General features: G+C 31.2%; 1 protein-coding gene across 2 annotated transcripts in view; it reads right to left on the minus strand.

Moving 5' to 3' along the window:
* The window catches only part of conu (Rho GTPase-activating protein conundrum), a 63,650-nt gene extending 43,389 nt beyond the window's left edge, over nucleotides 1–20,261 (minus strand). Inside the window, exon 1 of one of the 2 annotated variants that reach the window (XM_090102410.1) lies at nucleotides 20,183–20,261. In XM_090102410.1, the coding sequence (XP_089958536.1) occupies nucleotides 20,183–20,254 (72 nt within the window). In that variant the 5' untranslated portion in view covers nucleotides 20,255–20,261. Of the gene's footprint in view, nucleotides 1–11,959; nucleotides 12,323–20,182 lie in introns of those variants that run through there. The other variant, XM_090102411.1, reaches the window with a different exon arrangement.
* Between the last annotated feature and the right edge of the window lie 315 nt (nucleotides 20,262–20,576).

Raw genomic sequence — 20,576 nt, forward strand, 5'->3', positions numbered from 1 at the left:
GATTCAAGGCCAAAGTATGAATATAATTTTTAAAGAATAGAAAGAGGAGAGGAGGGATTCGAACGCACATCTTCCGCCATTCCAGGGCTTAGATATTCCAATATTACCTAGTATACAACATATTGGATAAACTATGTAGTTTATTGTTTAACAAATGCCATGAATACTTTATATTATTATAGTAACATAGTGACAGTCAAATATTGATGCCATGTTCTAATTCTTTAAATTCCACATCCTAGTAATTGTAACGAATTTCATTTTTATCTCCTGATTAGTAGTAAGATAGCAAATCTATTGGCCTAGCCTTTATACATACAAAACACTAGTATCAAATCTGATTTTCCTTGATAAAATAGATAACAGAAGTCGGTTAAAAAACGGGGCTAATCAAACCTAATTCTTGTGAATACTTTCCGAAAAACTGAGCTTTGATTAGTGTTTATGGGTGCTGTATTTTCATAAAAGACGTGTGGTAAAGCTATTGCATAGCATGCCTTCAAGCCAAACCTCCGTGTCCGTCGGAGTGGGGAGCGTGAGGTTTTTTCGTTACGGAATTTCTCAATTCGGTCCCCGCGCTCAAGGCCCGCTATAGAAGCTATGCAATAGCTTAATAATAACATTTAATCAATCCTGCTAACATATCAGATAAATGATAATATTATCTCTACAATCAAACAAGTGATTAAATCATGTTACGTTTCATTAAAGAAATTTACGTAATCAGATATCGTCACTGACAATAAAAACAACCAGAAAGACCACGAAATATTAATATATGAAGCATAATTTACTAGAACGATTTGAATGCTAAATATATTTTAATGCAAAATATATCTTTGTTTTTTTTTAGGTTATTAAAAACTGTAGAGTCAATTAATACCAATCAATGTTGAATAAATTTTCAATAACAGATTTAACGGTTAAAACACAAACTATGTACTTACTCTACTTAGGTACATAATAGTTTTATGACGAATAAATAATCTTATTAAAATATAATGCGTAGGTATAATGATGATCTCTTGCAAATATTATCTACTTGAAGACTGTAATTAGTAACTAGTCAAAGATCAAAAGAACTCGCTATTAAACTGATTATCATATTTAATCCATTAGTTTCATTGTTTCTATAAATAATTACATACTGAGGTTTATCTTGTATTATCATTAAAAATAGAATATTATGTAATGACTAAAAAAAACCGCGACCATCGTGTCATAGAATAAAAAATATGTGCCAATCATGGACGTATAAAAAAAGACGGACGGTATATCGCCTAAACATTGAGTGAAGCCTAGTAATGGCGGCGAAACATCCATGTGTGTGTGCCATGTTGCCATGGCAACAGCTGTGTTGATGACAATGGCGGCTGTATTTTTTTCTATAAATTTTGCCGTAATAATTTTGTCATTAAAACATAAAAGAAATAACTTGCTTCCCTGTGGAATGTAATCCCTTGTGATTTGTTATTTAAAATTGTACTGTTGCGACACCATTTAACCACGCAAGACGGCATTTTAAATATTTTTTGTGAAACAGTGACGCAGTTAATCAGTCGGTAGTTCACGACGTAATGGCGGCCGACTAGCTTACTATGGTGAGAGTGTGTGCGTGTTTATTGTCTTTACACGATCGCTAGCTTACTATGGTGGCTTCACGTTGTTAGTTCGTAATACGGCGTCCGTCTTTTTTTATACGTCCATGGTGCCAATATTCAACCTCTGGTTTTGACACACATTTCTTTCGTCAGAGATTAAAAACATTGAAGTGTAAGAAATGCTAGCCACTAATACAAAATCGATTTTATATAAAAGATCCTTGTGTTACATTATGTAAGGCCAATGCATATATTTTACAAAAAATATTATCATCAAAGTAAAGGCCGCACCCCATTAATGACGTATCTGCGAAAATCGACAAGGCCTTTGATAAATTGCTTGCATTAATTCGGTTTAAATTAATGACTTAAGTCTACATCTTAAATTAACTAGGTGTGGTCAATTGCGGAATATTTTGCACACCTATATGAATGTTTATTTGAATAGAGTTACAAAATTGTGCGTGACGTTGCAAAAATTTAACCAAGAGTTGCCAGTTTTGAAAATTTTAACTCAAGGCAAATATGTTTATTTCGTCATTTGGGAATCTTACTAAAATTACACATAAAAATGTCATCTCAGTGAAATTATAAATGATGAAATTTACAAATCTTCCTATGTGGAATGTTTAATGCATGATGTGTTTTTACAACGTTTGGAATGTTTGTGAAATTAATCACGAAAGAAGAATTAAAATATCTCTTCTCTTCTCTTTTAATACAGTTAATTAATTTTAAAGGACCTTGACTCTGTAAACAAAGTTCAAATTCCTTCTATAGACAGTTTAAATACAGATTAAAAATTCATATTTATGTCAAGACAAATATTTTACACATAATTAAGAACAGAATAACAGAATGTTCAGGTTACTAATACAACTAATTAAGATTTGATTTAATGAAATCATGAACGCAGCGTAATTATAGATTGCATGTATACGCCAAACTACTTAAAAAGTACCGCTTTAAAAGACATTGCTTTCAAGTTTCAAGTCTTTCAACCAGTAATTTACTTAAATATAGTGTGGATTTCATTATAACACATAGGTATTCATGCCATGCGGCAGTGACCTTTTATCAATGTCAAACATATAACTCCATAGCAATGAAACTTTATGGTATTTTAATATGAATTATTAACGCTATTATGTATGAAAATTGGCGAATATGTTTAACTGTTTTGATATTTTATGCCCATTTTTTTATATTGAATAACTGTTTATGCCATTGATTTTAAATCCATAGTTTTCTTGATTTATGAAAATGCGTCTATGGTTTAGTCTGCTATTACACCATTACCTACATGTTATATTGAGTTTAATGTACCTAAATAGATAGTTTTTATTTTTAGTCTTATTGAATAACTAATTCTATCTCCTTTCTTTTCATTTCTTGCGGAATAATATTTCCGAATATTAGAAATTTTCAGAAAAATACTTTCTCCTTTAGTAAACCTAAGTATATTATAATAGTTGCTGTGAACATATTGAGCCCTTAGAGTTTCTAAAATATAACTGTTATATAACATGGGATTAAACAATACTTAATACAAGAACTGTCAACCTTTTATCAACCCACAAATATTAATGAAACTACCATGAATCATTTACATATAAAGCCTCTATTCAAGGCAAATGTCAAGATTTCCACTGAGATCTCGAGTTTTACAATAACTTACATATTCATGAATACTTTAGTTAAACCTAGTATGAATTTTAAGTAGCTCCTAGTAAATGGAGGGAAAATGCGTATAGACCACACCAATCTAGCTTGGAAGAAATTGCTTGAAGCAATAAAGCCGCCCTTTGCATCAAATGTCCTGTCTGTGTGTGTGAAATTTGTATTTGTGTTGTATGCAATAAAGATTATAAATAAATAAAAAATAAATAAAACAATCTTATAACATAACTACATACATGTTATTTTGATATATTTATTGGTAGCTTCTTTGTTATACTACTCGGAACACAGGAAAGTTTTTAAGGTTGCCATATATGCATGGATACAATACCTATACGACCGCCATAATCACTCAAGATTTTTTTGCTGACAAAATGACATTACCGTCTTTTTTGTTTGTGCCCTGTGAATAGAATAATCACAAGTCAATCTGTCACAAAGAATTAAGACTTCATGGAAAAAATCAAAGCATTGGTAGTACATTTATTGCCACTACTTAGGTATATAGATATAGTTTCTACGCGAAGTCGTTTCGTAACACAACTCGATCAAGCCCTATATTTATTAGTCCTATGGTGTATCTGACCATACAAACGTAATTATTACAACACAGCCTTAACAAGTCACAGTCTATTTGTTGTGAACAATAGCGTGGCGCAAGAGCCTGTAACATTGACAATTTAAATCTATCATGTACATAATATAAGGTTTTACATGTAAATACTTTAATGAGAAATTTTGGCTATAGATATTTTACTGTTATATTTATATGTAGTAAGTTTGCTAGAAGAGCGAAAGTTTGTAAAAATCGGTTGATGCTTGTTCAAATAAATTAAACTAAAAACCTTATATTGTATTTCTTGTAAAAATTGTACATGTATTGATGAATAAAGGTTAAAGTTTCGATATTAATTTAACAACTAAGACTTGTATCTGTATCAAATAGGTATGTTTTCAATGTTTTGTTTCAAAACAATAATTTGTCCTTGACACATTTAAAATTACAAAATTTACAGATAATATATTAAAAATATAAAATGTCTAAATGTTTTATCAATGTCCTTCCGCTCCATATATTTTAAGAGTTAAACCTTATGTGTACATTTATGGCACTTTAATTAATAATAAACAACACAAGTTTTGGCATTAATTATAATAATTAGGCAATTATTGTATTAATTTAGTTTATAGCTATAAATAATCCTGCTTCAAAATGTTCTGCGACGAATTATTTGCGACGGTTAAGTTTTTCTATTGACTAAAGCTTTAATAAATTATTGAGCCATTCAACAGCGTAATATTGATTTTTTATTTTTAAAAAATCTCATAGTAGTCAGTATTATGTTAGTTTCAGCATTTTATGTTAGTTTCAGCCCGTGACTTCGCCCGCGTTGTAAATTGTTTTATACGGTGATATTTTTTTGTTGTGGCAATACTTCAACCATACAGTACATAGGTAAGCCCACTTACTAAACGATATATTTCCCAACAATGTACTAGGCACAAAAAGGAAAGTACATCAATTACTTACTATGATAGTTATATAAACGTATTCATATTCATAACTGATTTGTAAGATGATAAGCTTATGTAATACCGTGTAATATGAGTTATCTCAACTATCTACACCTGTTTCCGTATTTCCTGAGTCTAATATTTCGCGAGAAATTGTAATTTTCAGTCTAATTTATGATTCTGTTGTAATGAATTAGTGTTTACACGGAGATCTTGTAAACGGTTAATTGTTGTTAACGTTTAAGATTAATTTAAATTTATTAACAATGCAATGCATATTTATTCAGCTAAATTTTATTAAATTAGCTATAATTTATGTTCCATATATACCTACTTAGTGTATAAATCATACTTTAAAAATATAATAAACTCGAGCATTTATTCAAGCTTCTCTTAGGAACGATTTTGAATCATATGTGAAGTACTTAGGTATACTTTTTTTGCACGAATGCAATATTACAAGAAACACTCCAATTAACATTGTAAATTACAATTCGATTGACTTATCATTATTCTACCTATACTCAAAAGTAATTAGTATTTTGTCATTGGGCTTATACTCAGAAACAATCAGGCAATTTCACATACAGTTCATAAATAAAAGATGACATTTTGAAGTAGAAAATTGGCCTTAACGACCTTAGCGTGGGGGAGAAAGCAGACACATAAACAAAAAATAACAGCTTCTGATTTTGTAACCGCGTTAAACAAAATACTAATTATATTTTAACTTCGCTTAATTAGCCAGATTCACACTTGTGTCATTATTCATTCTTCATAATTAGACAAGTAATTAATAAGTGTTCTAAAGTTACGCAAGGCTATAATTTATTTTTTATTATTCGGCTTCTGATAGAGGAGTGATTTTGTATTTTTTGTTTTCACTAAGTTACTCACTAAAAAACCTTAGTTTCTCATTGAGTAATGGAAAATGGAATGGATTTCCGTAGTTTTGAACTATGTACTTAAATTCACTTCTTATTAAATTCTGTTAAATATTTTGAGATACCTATATACATATATTTATGCTTTACTTAAGTACTTGGTAAATCGGGTGGTAAGTACGTAACTTAAAACTAAAATAATCAAAACAACCGATAGGAAGGAATTTATTATTATTTCAACTTTAAATAAGTGCGTGAAGCCTTTAGTTTGATAATATTTCGTTTCCAACGTGTTCTCAACACGCACGCATAAACAATTCAAAATAAACACAAGCCTGTTTACTGACCTTTTCCACGTCTAGAATAGTGCAAACAGAAGCCTAGTGGAATTTATTTTGAGAAAAACGCAATGTTTTTAATACATTACTGCTAATGTTCAATACATTGACACACTTAACGTTATAAGATGGTAATGTATGCAAGAATTATAGGCAGCGTTTTATCCCATCTTGCCCACCTGCTATAGAAAAGGATAAAAAGGGTCGACCTTTACCTGACAAGGTGGTAAGTTTTTTTTTCTTGTGCTTATGAAACAGGTGCCGTGGTCTATCATTTGTTGTTGAATAGGTCTTTTTAAATTTAGCGTCAGCTGTTTAAAAGTATTTATATATAATTAGTAAAATACCTAAGTACCTATAGGTATGTGTTCATTTCAAATGAAAAATAAATTACAATTTTTGAAATAAATAGGTAGGTATATAATTTATTTTATATTATTTGACTTTGTGCAATACTTACTTACGAAATTAGAATGAACAGTATCATTGCAAAATAAATTTAAAAATTCCTAAATTTTGAAATGTTTATTTGTATGAAACCATGTTATGTTTTTGTCACCCTATGTACGCAGGCTTACTATATCTTATCACATTTGATGTACAGGCTGATGATAAAATGCACTAAATATCCAGTGATTGCATTATAATCCAAATTATTTTTAATCTGTGTCATACAGATTAAAAATAAACCTAATTTTCTTTGTAGCAACACTAGAGTCGTGAACTAAAAACATATCGTTATTAAAAATCTTTCTGTTATATGATAATGACACCTAATTTTGTTATCTTATCTATGCATGTTTCTTGTAACTACTATTAAAATTATAAATATACAATTTATCATTATGTATTTTAAATAACAAGTTGCCTTGAATAGTCATTATTACATGACAGCTCAGCGCGTCTAAAGTACGTTCATATAATATTATTAATTTTTCATAAGAAGTTGCTAACTTATCCTAAAACTAGATTTCCGCCTGCGGCTTCGCCCGCGTTTTCAAAGGAAAAAAACGCATAGTTCCCATTCCCGTGGGATTTCCGGGATAAAACCTATCCTATGTGTTAATCCAAGTTACCCTCTATACTATGTGTGCTAAATTTCATTGTAATCGGTTCAGAAGTTTATGCGTGAAAAACCATACGTACAAACCTTTCCTCTTTATAATATTAGTATAGATAAACGATAATACTTTACATTAATATTAATTATTCATCAATTCATTCTACCTCTTGTCTTCTTCTGAAGCTCAAACTACAGAATTTCTAAAATAGTAGATAACAGTTGATTCTTCATATAAAATGTGTGAACGTATTTTATTTTTAGTATAGATAAAATAATTAGATTTTGGCGCCCTTCGATTATTATTTACTTTTTTTATCTTATCTCTCTAACAGGATAGGCTTTATTTGGTATAAATATCACTGATCTGATTTAAATGTAGTGTCAGACTTTTGAATGGCCGACTTAGATACAGTTTGTTTTCAGGTATTTTACGAAAATACAATGTTCTATAGCAACATATATTTAAGTATGTATGTATGTGTATAGTTATATGTAATTACTAGATTTCCGCCCGCGGCTTCGCCCGCGTTTTCAAAGGAAAACCCGCATAGTTCCCGTTCCCGTGGGATTTCCGGGATAAAACCTATCCTATGTGTTAATCCAAGTTACCCTCTATATGTGTGCCAAATTTCATTGTAATCGGTTCAGTAGTTTTTACGTGAAAGAGTAACAAACATCCATACATCCATACATCCATACATCCATACAAACTTTCGCCTTTATAATAGTATTAAGATAAGATTAAGATTACGTTTGTATGTATGCATATAGTAATTATTTAATATTTATCACTGCTTGTATTTAAGATGCACCACCCCCACTCAGTAATAAACTTTCCTTGTCTTTTGGATTGTCTGGTAGAGATCGCTGTCAGCGATAAGTCCGCCTTATGAACGTTGTTTACATGTAACTAAGTTTTTAAATTGTCCAAATTGGTGTACAATAAAGCTCATATATTAATGCATTCATTAAAATAAATATATATTCTTGTTTCTTTCCTTCCTCTAAGTACCTACCTACCTACTGTACATAATGTCAAACTCATATTATTACATACTAGTGGTCCGCCCCGGCTTCGCCCGTGGTATATATTTTGCAATAAAAGGTAGCCTATGTCCTTTCTCGGGTATCAAAATATCTCCATACCAAATTTCATGTAAATTGGTTCAGTAGTTTAGGCGTGATTGAGTAACAGACAGACAGACAGAGTTACTTTCGCATTTATAATATTAGTAAGGATTACATATTAAAAATTTTAATGACAAAGATTTATCAATGCAAATATAATCCTTAGCATCATCTCCAAGGATTTTCAAGAAACATGACGATATAAGACTTTAATCTTGAACAAAACTCGTATTTTATTTGTGATTCACAGTGACATCAGACGCCGACATTCTGGCGAATACCTTTACATCCGGAATGAGCATCGAACACGGAGAAAGGTGATTTCCAATATACACGAAAATTACATAATTTATCATTATTTATATGTCAAGATCCGTTGTTGCTAAGAGACTTGGCTTTGTGTTTAATCTGTGATAACATTTTCTCCTTTTATTTTACGTAAATGTCTTGTTTTGAAAAGTTTTACTATTTCGAAATTCAATAGTTAGGTACTTTAGAGGAAATTAACGCTTCGTGACCATGCATGTTTTAAATGCCTGTAGTCGTAATATTTAATTTACATTTCTATTATTCTGAAATATCCAAAAAAATTACGATGCCTACCAATTTAATTTAAATTTTTATTCGAAAAAACCGAGTCCAATTTGATTGGCCATTCAAAAGTCAAAACTGACCTTTAATTTGCCAATATGAAACAAATACCTACATTTAGTATTGGAATTAACGGGATTATCGAACACTCATAGCAATTGCGACATATTTAAATTACCCGGTTTAACTTATCTAACTACAATCGAGTCATGTGATACACAGTTAAATCTCAATACTCAACAAGCAATAAGATAAGTTACCTACACACATCCACATCACAAAAATGCATATAAATATTACCTATGTACCTACTTAAATATTACATATGAGTTTATCGTGAAATTATCTAAACGGTGACTTAACAAAAATGTTGTGACGTTTCTAGTTGTGTAACCAAATGATATATTAATATTTGTCTGCTAAGAATGAGACGAGTAAATAAATGACAATCAATAATGGATGAGATGTTACGCAAGCCAGGATTAACATTATTTTGGGGGAAAATGGTATTTGTCTGTTTTGTGTTCCCACGACACAGGTGAGAGGCGATATGGTGGAAGATTGTAACAATAGGGGTCCGACATTTGCTACCCCATAATTCCCCCAAAATAATTAAATCGCTTATAAATAATTGACTGACTACCATAGTAAGTACCTATGTTGTTTATATAATTTCAATGCTAGAAATTGATTAATTTTAAAATTTTCAACACTAGGTACGTATCTTACTGGTTTATGCACTTTACGACAATATTCATAAAACTTCGTTTCAATAAAAACCGAGACGTGTTAAACACTTAACCAACAAACATTGCAAAATGAACCTTTTAACTTATAATGAAGGTGTAAATTCACACGTGTGTATAAAACTAATAATTATTGCGAAGCCATATAACACAATCCGTATAAGCGATTGTAGAACTTAAAACAATGGATACTAAAATTATAATGGCGTTAACGATTTAACCAAGGCAGTGTTTACTAAGTTCAAGGTGACCGTGTAAAGACTAGGATCAAGTGTAATCCAATTGGCGTCATGTTTATACGAACAAAACCATTTTAATTTTAGAAAATATTAAATTTTTGCAATAGGCTGCTTTTTATGGACATTTTGGAGTGACAGTGGCTGATTGGATAATCTGTGCCTGTGGATTTACCGCGCTGTCATTTTGACAATTGGAAGTAGATGTGTTAGTTTCGTCATAATTGTTGGCACTATGCACAGTTTAATTTAACCAAAGGTACCTATTGAGTTTAAATTCTATTAATTTAAAACAAGATACTTTATTGATTAAAATCTTAAGCTTGATATAAAATTAAAAAGTAAACATTGTTCAATCTTCAAAATGACAAGAGAAAATCATCAGTCATGATTAATGTAGCGATATTATGTGCACTGTGCAGAAACACGCAAGTTGGTATAAACGAATATATGGGTAAGTGGGACAAATCCTCGAGTGAAAGAAAGCCAGCAATTTCGTGTTTATTTCGCCAAGTGGCTCTTTTCATGCATCTTAACTCGTAATGCATTGTCGTCCAACTGTTACGAGGCGCATTTATATCATGAAAGTTGAACGATGATCGCTAAAAACGTTTTATGTCGAAACTAGATTTGTAGAAAGCTGCAAGCGTAACTCGTTATTTTTTATATGCTTGACAGTCAGTTTTATTTAAGTGTACGCATGTTATGTTTTTAGCTACGGCCATCTCGCCGTTGGACATCGTTTGGAGAAAATGGTAATAAAATTAACAATATTTGATTAGCAAATTCTTCTCTTCTCTAATTCAAAGCATAGTCAATGGGTATATGAAAATTAATTACCTATCTAATTAATAATTTTTACCTCATAACGAAAAGTAAATTAAAGTTAACAATGTTCAGAGGCAGCCTTATCGCTGTTATAAATGAGCATGTCGGAAATGAAAAATCTATTTTTATCACCAGTTCATATGACAGCAACCGCAAGGGTTCAGAATACCCAGAACCGAAATAGGTAAGTTGACTTACTTTATAAAAAAGTTAGAAGATATTTTTTGTCCCCAATGCACAGAAAAGCTTCTAATGACTTTTTATTTCTGGTGTCTCTATATTCGGAAATGTCGAATGAATCACACTTTTTAGACTAGGATAAACAACGAGTAGCACAAGGAAACAAAATTGATACATTATTTACCGACAAAGTACCTAGTCTTGGTCGTAATTCATATAATGAAACAATGCGAAATGTGAACCTTTCTGAGCTTCCAGTCGACAATGCAAGTTCTGTAGGTCAACCACTATGAGAGCGGTAATTACAAAAAACGACAGTTGATTCGGATCATCCACTATTGTGTTTGTAGACAAATTGAGATGAACGAAGAAATTTATTATTTAGATGAATAATGTAGAAGAAGAGGTAAGGCGTAGTAAGGCAAAAGAAGGATAAGACTAATTCTTATTCCACAGCCATCCCATTGCAATATCAATACGATAAAATATTAATCTCATCTATAAGAAATGTTACAGCTATAATAAACAACTACGAAATCTCAATTAAAAGTGAGATAAGAATGAATGCCTTGAGCAAAAAATTGCGATCCAATGATGCATGTAAAATCACTTAACGCAACATGAACGAAACTCTATCGATTCACTTTCCATACTCTGGAGCATTGTTTGAAACTTGAAAACAATGGAAGTAATTTAAAAAACTTATACGAGCACTGATGCTTGCAAAAACCAAGAAAGTTGCACTCAATTATGCCTGGTGCCACTTCTTTTGTTTACGCATAATCTCAAATTCAAATGATCGTATAATTTTCATAGTTTCTTAATTTTGCCTAGTTTCTCGTTCACCTTCGGCTTTACTTTCCAACTTAATTGACAATAGCGACATGGTAATTGGTAACTGTCATTAAAACCAAATTCTGATTTCTGACAGCAATTAAAAACATATGAACAAGCCAACAATCTACATAATAAGCGTGTGTGCATTACGAAATTTGAACGATTATCTTATCTTTATCAAATGTTATTAACATTATCAATAAATAGTTAAACCATGTTCGTTTTCAATTACAATTGACGATGTATTAAAACTACATAAAAACTCGACAATATATCAAGTTTGATGACGCATTAACTGAGGAAATCAGCATACGGCATAAGAATCCACTCACCAACTTCAACATTTGTGTTTCTAAACTGAGAGAAGACGTCCACGAAAGCTTAATTGAGTTCCGATTTAAACATTAAGCTTTAAAAGTGTTCACAGCACACACACTCACTTTTACCAAACTAATAATTATCGGATACCATTCAAACAACATAGATGACAGTTTTGTTTTGATCGTTATGCTTCCGTCCGATGGCGGATTTATAAAAATTCCAACAGAACGCACTGTATCACAACATGCGATTCGTTATTCGATAAATTTTCAAACACTAAAAACGTTTATTCAGTTTTACACGATATTTATAATCGAGCGAGACGAGACACGCACACACGTTGAGAGTCGGCGCGACACTGACTCGATTCTCGAACTCGAATGAGAACGATAATAAGCCGAGAAGTGAGCTGATATTATGGAATCGAGAATGAATCGAATAGGCTTGTTCGTTGCGGTCATGCCTCTCGCTCCAACACAGCTTCAGACAGTCCCCAAGTTGGTAAGTTTCCAGAATGAAAGCCTACGTTAATATTGGAGTCAAAAAGTTCAACTTTAAAACTTTTATCAAATAGCATTTTACCTAAGGCGCATACCCAATGGAGTAATCGACGAGAGAAAAAGTATCCCATCCCCAGAAAAACAAACATAAAGCCTGCGGGATGCATATTCTATTTGTATAAATAGAATTATTAATAATTTAATGAGAAATGACGGAAATCCTCCATCCTACAAGAATGGAAACTATTCCATCCTACTATACCTATGCGGGGTTTTCTTTAAAAACACGCGCGAAATCGGGGGCGGAAAGGTAGTTAATAAATAAAACCTTTTGATTAATCCCTTTAGATCGTGTACAAAAGTACAAAAACTACAATATTTTATGAGCTATAACATAGTTTTGCAATATGACTTGAAATTGAGACTGCGTTTCTAATTACATAGCCCTATTGTATCTCCGTAAAGATATAAAAATATCAACCAGATAAGACCAACAATGAACTGTTCTAGTAAAACAAAAACATTTCAAAATAAATGTATTACGAAACGTAATAAACAATGATGATGGAATAAATATGTACAATGTACGCAATAACACTTGAATTAATATATGAATCACGAAATATAACAAAAGCAGATTGTAATCGACTTTTATTAACTTTGTGAAAAGAAATCGTTTTAGTCACCATTGTGTATACTGTTAATTAACTAATTGATTATTCGATATTTCAATGTATTTTAACTTAAAACTAACTTAACTATTTTAACTTTTTTTACAGAGTAAGAAATTGAACAAGTACGTAGTTTAATTTAGTACCTCGTTGCTTTGATAACAATTTTATTCGTCATTATTTTTAAATTTAAAATATTGTATTTTTTATTTCTTAACCAAAATAAATTATTTTACTTTATTGTTTTTTACTATGTTCACACCTCATCTTCAATCTTCAATAGTATACCTATTTTGTTTAAAAAATAATTATTATAAGCATTCTTAAATATCAACTATTCGAATATTTAATGTTTATATTAAGTTAAGCAGATCTAAGTCTAAAAATAAACATATTTCTACAACTTTTCGATCCCTACTAATACAATGTGTAGAAATTGCATATTATATAACGACATTATAATAGATCTAATTATGAAATGATCTTGAACGATTTCCGATAAAACCTACAACGGAATGTTCTTAATCGATGCAATTAATTTTACACACTAACGGGAAAACTAAAACATAAAAGATACCGCAGAAAGAATAGCAATTATTTTCGGCAAAATTGTAAAGGACCTAGCGGTCGCTATGGTTGTAAAATTGTTAAAAATCCATTCAAGTTAGAAAGATAAAAGTATACAATTATATCAGTCTGATGGGTGTGGTATACAATCAAATACAAAGATTTATTGAATTTAAGACTTTACATAGAATATAATATTAATTGCTTGTTTTAATTTATTTGTTTACCGCATATTACGGATACGTTACATCTGTGATACGGTATGGAATTATATTCTGGGGCAACTCGACGGACGTGACAAATGTATTCCACACCATCTTTTAACACTCACGGGATTATACGTTTTGGAAATTTGTATTTTTGTCAAAAAACATAGTGAACTTTTTAAAAGCATGAAAGACCACTCTATACTGGGACTAAGAGATCCCACACGTTTAATGATGCCTAACTGCCGTTCAGCACTCTACCAAAATAATGCAAGTGTAATGTGTGTAAAGATTTTTAACCATATACCAAAACATATAAGGGAACTACCAAAAAATTTAATGCACAAAAAATTAAAAGCGTGGCTTATTAATCACTGTTTATATTCCTTTAGATTATAATTACCGAAACGATAAATGTTAACCTATTGACAAAATTGACGTAAGAAATCAATTATAATGTAATAGAATGTAATAATCAAATTGTCATATTGCTATATTATAATTATTTATACCTAATGTAAAATGAACTAATGTAAATAATATATTGTTTAAATAATAACTTACGTGAATTAGTTTAAATTATAAAATTAAAATATTTGTATGCCAATTGTTGGCGAATTGTGCGGACGTGAAATTTATTATAACTTTGCTTTGTATTTTGTAACCACAATTCATACAAATAAATCATTTCATTTCATTTTAATTTTAAAATATCTATCATATTTAATTATCCGATAAATTTGTAGCGTTTTTCTTTGTTATAATTTTTTTTATTTACAATTCTAATGACCTTCCCATAAATCAATCAATGATCGACAGGCGCAATGGCGTATTGCGCAATTTATATATTGTATCTACCAAGTTTGTTAGTACATAGTTTATCTGATACCAAACATATACACACAAGGTTAATGGTTATGTTCAATTATTCTACTATTCTATCTCAATTACATTACATACATACATTACATACATTTTTACATATTTCTCATTTCATAGATACAATTTATTCAGCTTATGTACCTAATACTTTTCACTAATTCTCAAAGCTGAAACATAAATACAAATCTGCAGACCCAATCAGAATAACTAATACTTACCTGCTTTACTACAACAACACAATAAAAAAACGTAAAACATTATCATAAAAGTGTACACTGCACCTTACCACAGATTAGTAAAGTCACCTACTACCACAGCTACTACGTAAACTGTACACTAATCACAATGATAATTACCTAACCTATTTTCCCGCCATAACTCAACATCTTAGCAAAAAGTAAAGGAAACATCAAAAAGGAAGTTAAACTTGAGTCTTCAACGTTTCCGTTTCCCTCTAATGATTGATAGAAAGCGGCGTCTCTCATCCCATAAATATAAAATAATTTGGAAAATCCAAAAGTGCACGCCTCATAATTTTTTTTAATAAATATTTATTAATTATTATTTTTGTTTATTTAATAACAATTAAACCACATCGAATCAGACCCTGAAAAATGAAAGGGTTCTATTCCTGAGCGTAAGTCTCAACTCAAGCGTAAGAGAAAAAAAAAGACTCGATTAGTAAAGTATTTCGGTCGCTATCGTGTTAACAAGAAAAAGGATCCGCACATACAGACACACGGACGTCCAAGACAGAACTTTTTTAAACTGTTTTTTAACTAGTTTAAATAACAAAAATGACATCAAAAATATCATGAACGTTAAAAATAGTGTTTTTTCTTAATATGTGTGTGTATGTATTATCTTACAAGTGCAATGTATGATACATAAAGACATTTTAAGTTTGAAAAATCAGATGTTTTGCGCGAAGTGACAGTAGTACCCACCTCAACGCTCCGCTTATGAGGCGTGCAATAGTTGCCATGAGAAAATACGGGGAAAAACTTGAGAAACCGTACCTATATTTAGATGGTTTATTGAGAATTCTGTTGCACATACAATCATATAAGTTCGAATTGTGCTAATCACAGGTGCTAATTACTGGTGACTTGACAGATAATTACTTATTATTAAATTATCGGTCAAGATTAACATAGATATTTTTTTCTTCTTTCCTTTCCAAAAGTGTTTTTCATACGTGTTTAAAATTCGACGATCAGTCGTATTCAGGAGACTTCTACAGCATCAGGTAAACTCTTTATAGAATCACGTGTTTAAAGCCAGATAAAACCCATAAATATAAAAATAGACCTGCCAATCTGTAATCTTGACGTACGACCGAAATGCAACTTGCAAACGATAAGATGTTTTCCATTGCTGCCGGAAGCTAGATAGCAATCTTTTGGACATTTTATTACGTAAAAATCTATGAAAACAACATTCAAGGATTTTTTTATTTGGACATTTATATAAATACTAGCTTTCCGCGCGCAGCTTCGCCCTCTATGTAGAAACCTTAACAAATTATGTACCCTCCTCAAGAACTATTCGTATGCGTATCTACTATAAAAAAACCTCTCAACAAAATCCGTTGCAAAGTTTTAATTTAAACATATAATAAGAGTAACTTTTATTTTATTACAGCTCCGACAATGAAGACAAAAGTATTCCGATACGTAGGTATACGATTTGTTCCGACAAATGATATTTTTGACATTGTAGATATATCATAAAGCCTTATCTTTTTTCGCAAATATTTAACCATAATTCATACAAACATTTTTCACTAATTGTACAGCAAATATTCTTTCATCAAAATGTTTATTAAAAGACAAAAGATACAACGCAAACATGAGATTTTTTTCCTCAATACCGAAGCTTGAAAATTAACCTCGAATGAACCCAGATGTAACTGCAGGAAAAACTTGTCCCTTGAGTTGGTTCAAGGCTTGTTTTGGTACAGGATTCATGCATGGTTTTTATTTTTCGCCACTATTAACTGTTGTTGAAACACAGGAACAGTGAAAAATTTGGACATTTTATGGATAAAGTTACTTATTACATACTTATGTTTAAAAAAATATACCATAACGTGCCATAACATTGAATCAAATGCAAAAATGAAATACCTAACGTTTGTTTTGTTAAAGGAATATTCGGTTTTCTAGACGCAGCTAACCTTTCATTGAAAATATCTAGGAAAATATATATACGTTTACAGGTTCATTGCTTCACATGACTAAGACAACGAGAACCCCAAAACCAAAGACCTTGTAAACCATTATCTTGCCAAAATTAACGCCATTAAACGAAGTGGTTTCACAAATTCAACAGAACAGTAACAACCGACAATGCTGTTGACATCTGCAATTTCCTTCCATTCACAGTTTCCTTTAATTGTCTGCGTGCCTTGATACCTCGGGGAATGGAACCGAGACATGGCTTGGTTAGTTTTGAGAATATTAAGCTGAAATAATTGCCTTTGTGACATTTGTTGAACTGTGTAAAGAACAATAGGGTAGGCTAATGAATCATTATGAAAAATTTCTGTCAATTTCTGTGAAGGTTAATGTATATTATGCAATATACTGTATCAGGTACAGGTATGGATTTGAAAATCTAGATAGATTATATGAAGTGTTATACGAAACTTTCCTAAAACCCTCAGTAATAAATTTCTATTAATTGGTAAATACAGCATATTGCTCAAAAGAAAAAAATAGCGTCTGTTCAATGCTTATTAATAATCGATTATCAAGGCTTAACGTCTCAATATTATATTAGATACCTAGTTAATTAGAAATAAATAACTCTAGTTCTTATCAATGCATCTATACTTGTCCTATTTAACATTTAATAGACTAGAGATCCACATATTATGAAAATAAAAACCGGCCAAGTGCGAGTCGGGCTCGCGCACAAAGGGTTCCGTAGCAGCAAATATAATAAATTACAGTTAAATCAACCTATCTCAAAAACTATAAGAGATACTTTGATCAAACTAAAAATCGTTGAAAGAGTTAATTAGCATGCATCACCTCTATTTTTTTTAGAATTTTATACCCCGTAGTTATAAAAATAGAGGGGGGGGGACATACTTTTTACGACTTTGAGAGCTGATATCTCAAAAACCGTTCACTTTAAGAAAAATGTTTTTTAGAAAACTTTATATCATTTTAAAAGACCTTTCCATTGATACCCCACACGGGTATGTACATCGAAAAAAAAAATTTCATCCCTCAGTTGCATGTATGGGGGGCCCCACCCCCAATTCTTTTTTTTACTATTTAGTGTCATATTTTTGTAGCGGTTCATACAACACATATTCCCATCAAATTTCATCACTGTAGTACTTATAGTTTCCGAGTAAATCGGCTGTGACAGACGGACAGACGGACAGACGGACAGACGGACATGACGAAACTATAAGGGTTCCGTTTTTGCCATTTTGGCTACGGAACCCTAAAAACTGGCAATAAGATCACAGAGGTGCCAGTTATACCAGTCGATTAATATTTCATGTAGAAACTAGTGAAAATCAAGGAAAAGCTAGATCATAAAACAAAACTATCTCATCTGACAGACGTGACAGTAAATCAAATTGAAGAAAAACGTGACTTTCTGATAGAAAGTAAAACCAAAGTAAAACCGCATCAATTACTTTTAATTGGCTGGCAAAATAAAAGTAAGCGTTAACTTGGTCACTCGCTAGACAAGTATTATTGCAAAATTTCATAATTTACTGAAATCTATATTCAATATCCAATTATTATTTTCTTTTTCTATTGTCTTTTATTTTATGTTCGATTAAAATAAGGAGATATTTTCGATTAATGTACTTACCTATGTTAATCGACGATCTAATCGAGTGATGTCGTTGTATAAACAAAAGAAAATTACTTTTAAAAATAAGCTTAATTGAAATGAATCAATGTTTGGGTTTGATTTTCGTAACAACTAACGAGTTTAATAACATTCATAAATTGAGAAATCGTCCATTTATAAACCAAAATAATCTTAAAGTTGAAAATGTAAATTGTACAATTCAGCATAACCACAGATAATATTATATAGTACTAGCTATTGGTCTTAGCGTAATTATATAATATTATAGCCTAGCCTTCCTCGATAAATGGGCTATCTAACACCGAAAGAATTTTTCAAATGGGACCGGTAGGTCCTGAGATTAGTGCGTTCAAACAAACAAACAAACGTAGTATAGATTAGTATAGATTTAACGTAATGTTTGTAAATATTATTGTAAAATATAAGAATGTTATTGAGTAATCTGCATTGTAGGTATTTAGGGCAAAACAATAAAAATTAAATTCAGAAAACAAAATATAAAATAACATTCACGCTTCGTTTGGTAACAAATGTTCGAAATGCATTGCATCGTACATGTAGGTTAAACCATCGCATAAAATTGGATACAAACATACTGTATGTAATTGTTTTGTACAACCGGTATCCATAATTTCGTCAGAATTCGGGACTCGTGTTCGGTCTCGGTTTTCACAGCATTAAAATAATTTCCATTGAATTATAATCACTTGATGATATTCGCCATGACAGTGAAAGTATTTATAAGAGAACGAACACATCTACCTTCATTTCATACTCAGAGTCTAAGCTAATCAAAAGAAAAATTACCATAATACATGACGTTGATATTATACCTAAATAATTACTTAGTATAAAAAGATCACATTGCAACTTTAGTTTGACTTTACATGATTATACTACCAAAGTTATGTAGACACGTCATAATTGTAAGCAATTACAATTAATTTTCAGTCCTATAAAAGCTAAAAGCTTGGTCACCTAGCCTCTAGCTCGCCACCTTGACCGCTATGGGTTGCGCAAAGTTCACCAGCTAAATGGCTGTAACAATTGGTCACAGGTGCGGGTCAAGTAACGCTGGTTTTAGGTATTGTTTTTAATAATTGTTTTGTTTTAACGACGTGTCCAAAAATAGAGGTTGGTAGCTTGTTATGTGGAGATAATTTACGCAATGATAAGCTAGATCCATTGAAGGCGCAAGCATTTTAAATGGGACAAGAAGATACCCTTCACAGGCTTGTCCTGAGTTCTGTAAAGGTAAGTAAACTCACTATAATCTAATCGAATTTATTGTAATTTCTACCAGACAAGACTATATTTCTTTTTTAGTGTCAACAAGAAAAATACCCATTTTAAAGCAGTAGGTATCCACCTATTTTCTGTTTCAGAACTCAAACTGAGTAGAAGGATCTTTCTACTTAACCTTGTAAAGCTTTATAATAATTGATCCTTGACCAGAGCGGCTTAAGAACTTAAGTAGTTAATAGAACAAACTATTACTTAGCGGGGTATCTTTAATCAATCGGAATTAAATGAAGCCTTATAACATCTACAAAATAACTTACGCATTCAGTGTTAATTGACCGCCAAGATAAACTGTTACTCCGCTGAAGATTTGTTGCTACGTAGTTCGACATTGCAGTATCTGTAAATAATAATTAAGTTAAAACCTTATTAATGTAGGAAAAAATACAAGAAGAAGTAAAACCAATAATTTGAAATTTTATATAAATAAACCGGCCAAGTGCGAGTCGGGCTCGCGCACAAAGGGTTCCGTAGCAGCAAATATAATAAATTACAGTTAAATCAACCTATCTCAAAAACTATAAGAGATACTTTGATCAAACCAAAAATCGTTGAAAGAGTTAATTAGCATGCATCACCTCTATTTTTTTTAGAATTTTATACCCCGTAGTTATAAAAATAGAGGGGGGGGGACATACTTTTTACGACTTTGAG

This window comes from Colias eurytheme, chromosome 6 (genome assembly GCF_061535395.1).
Source record: "Colias eurytheme isolate Ceu_HAF_F1 chromosome 6, ilColEury1 Martin Lab GWU primary, whole genome shotgun sequence".
Classification (NCBI taxonomy): domain Eukaryota; kingdom Metazoa; phylum Arthropoda; class Insecta; order Lepidoptera; family Pieridae; genus Colias; species Colias eurytheme.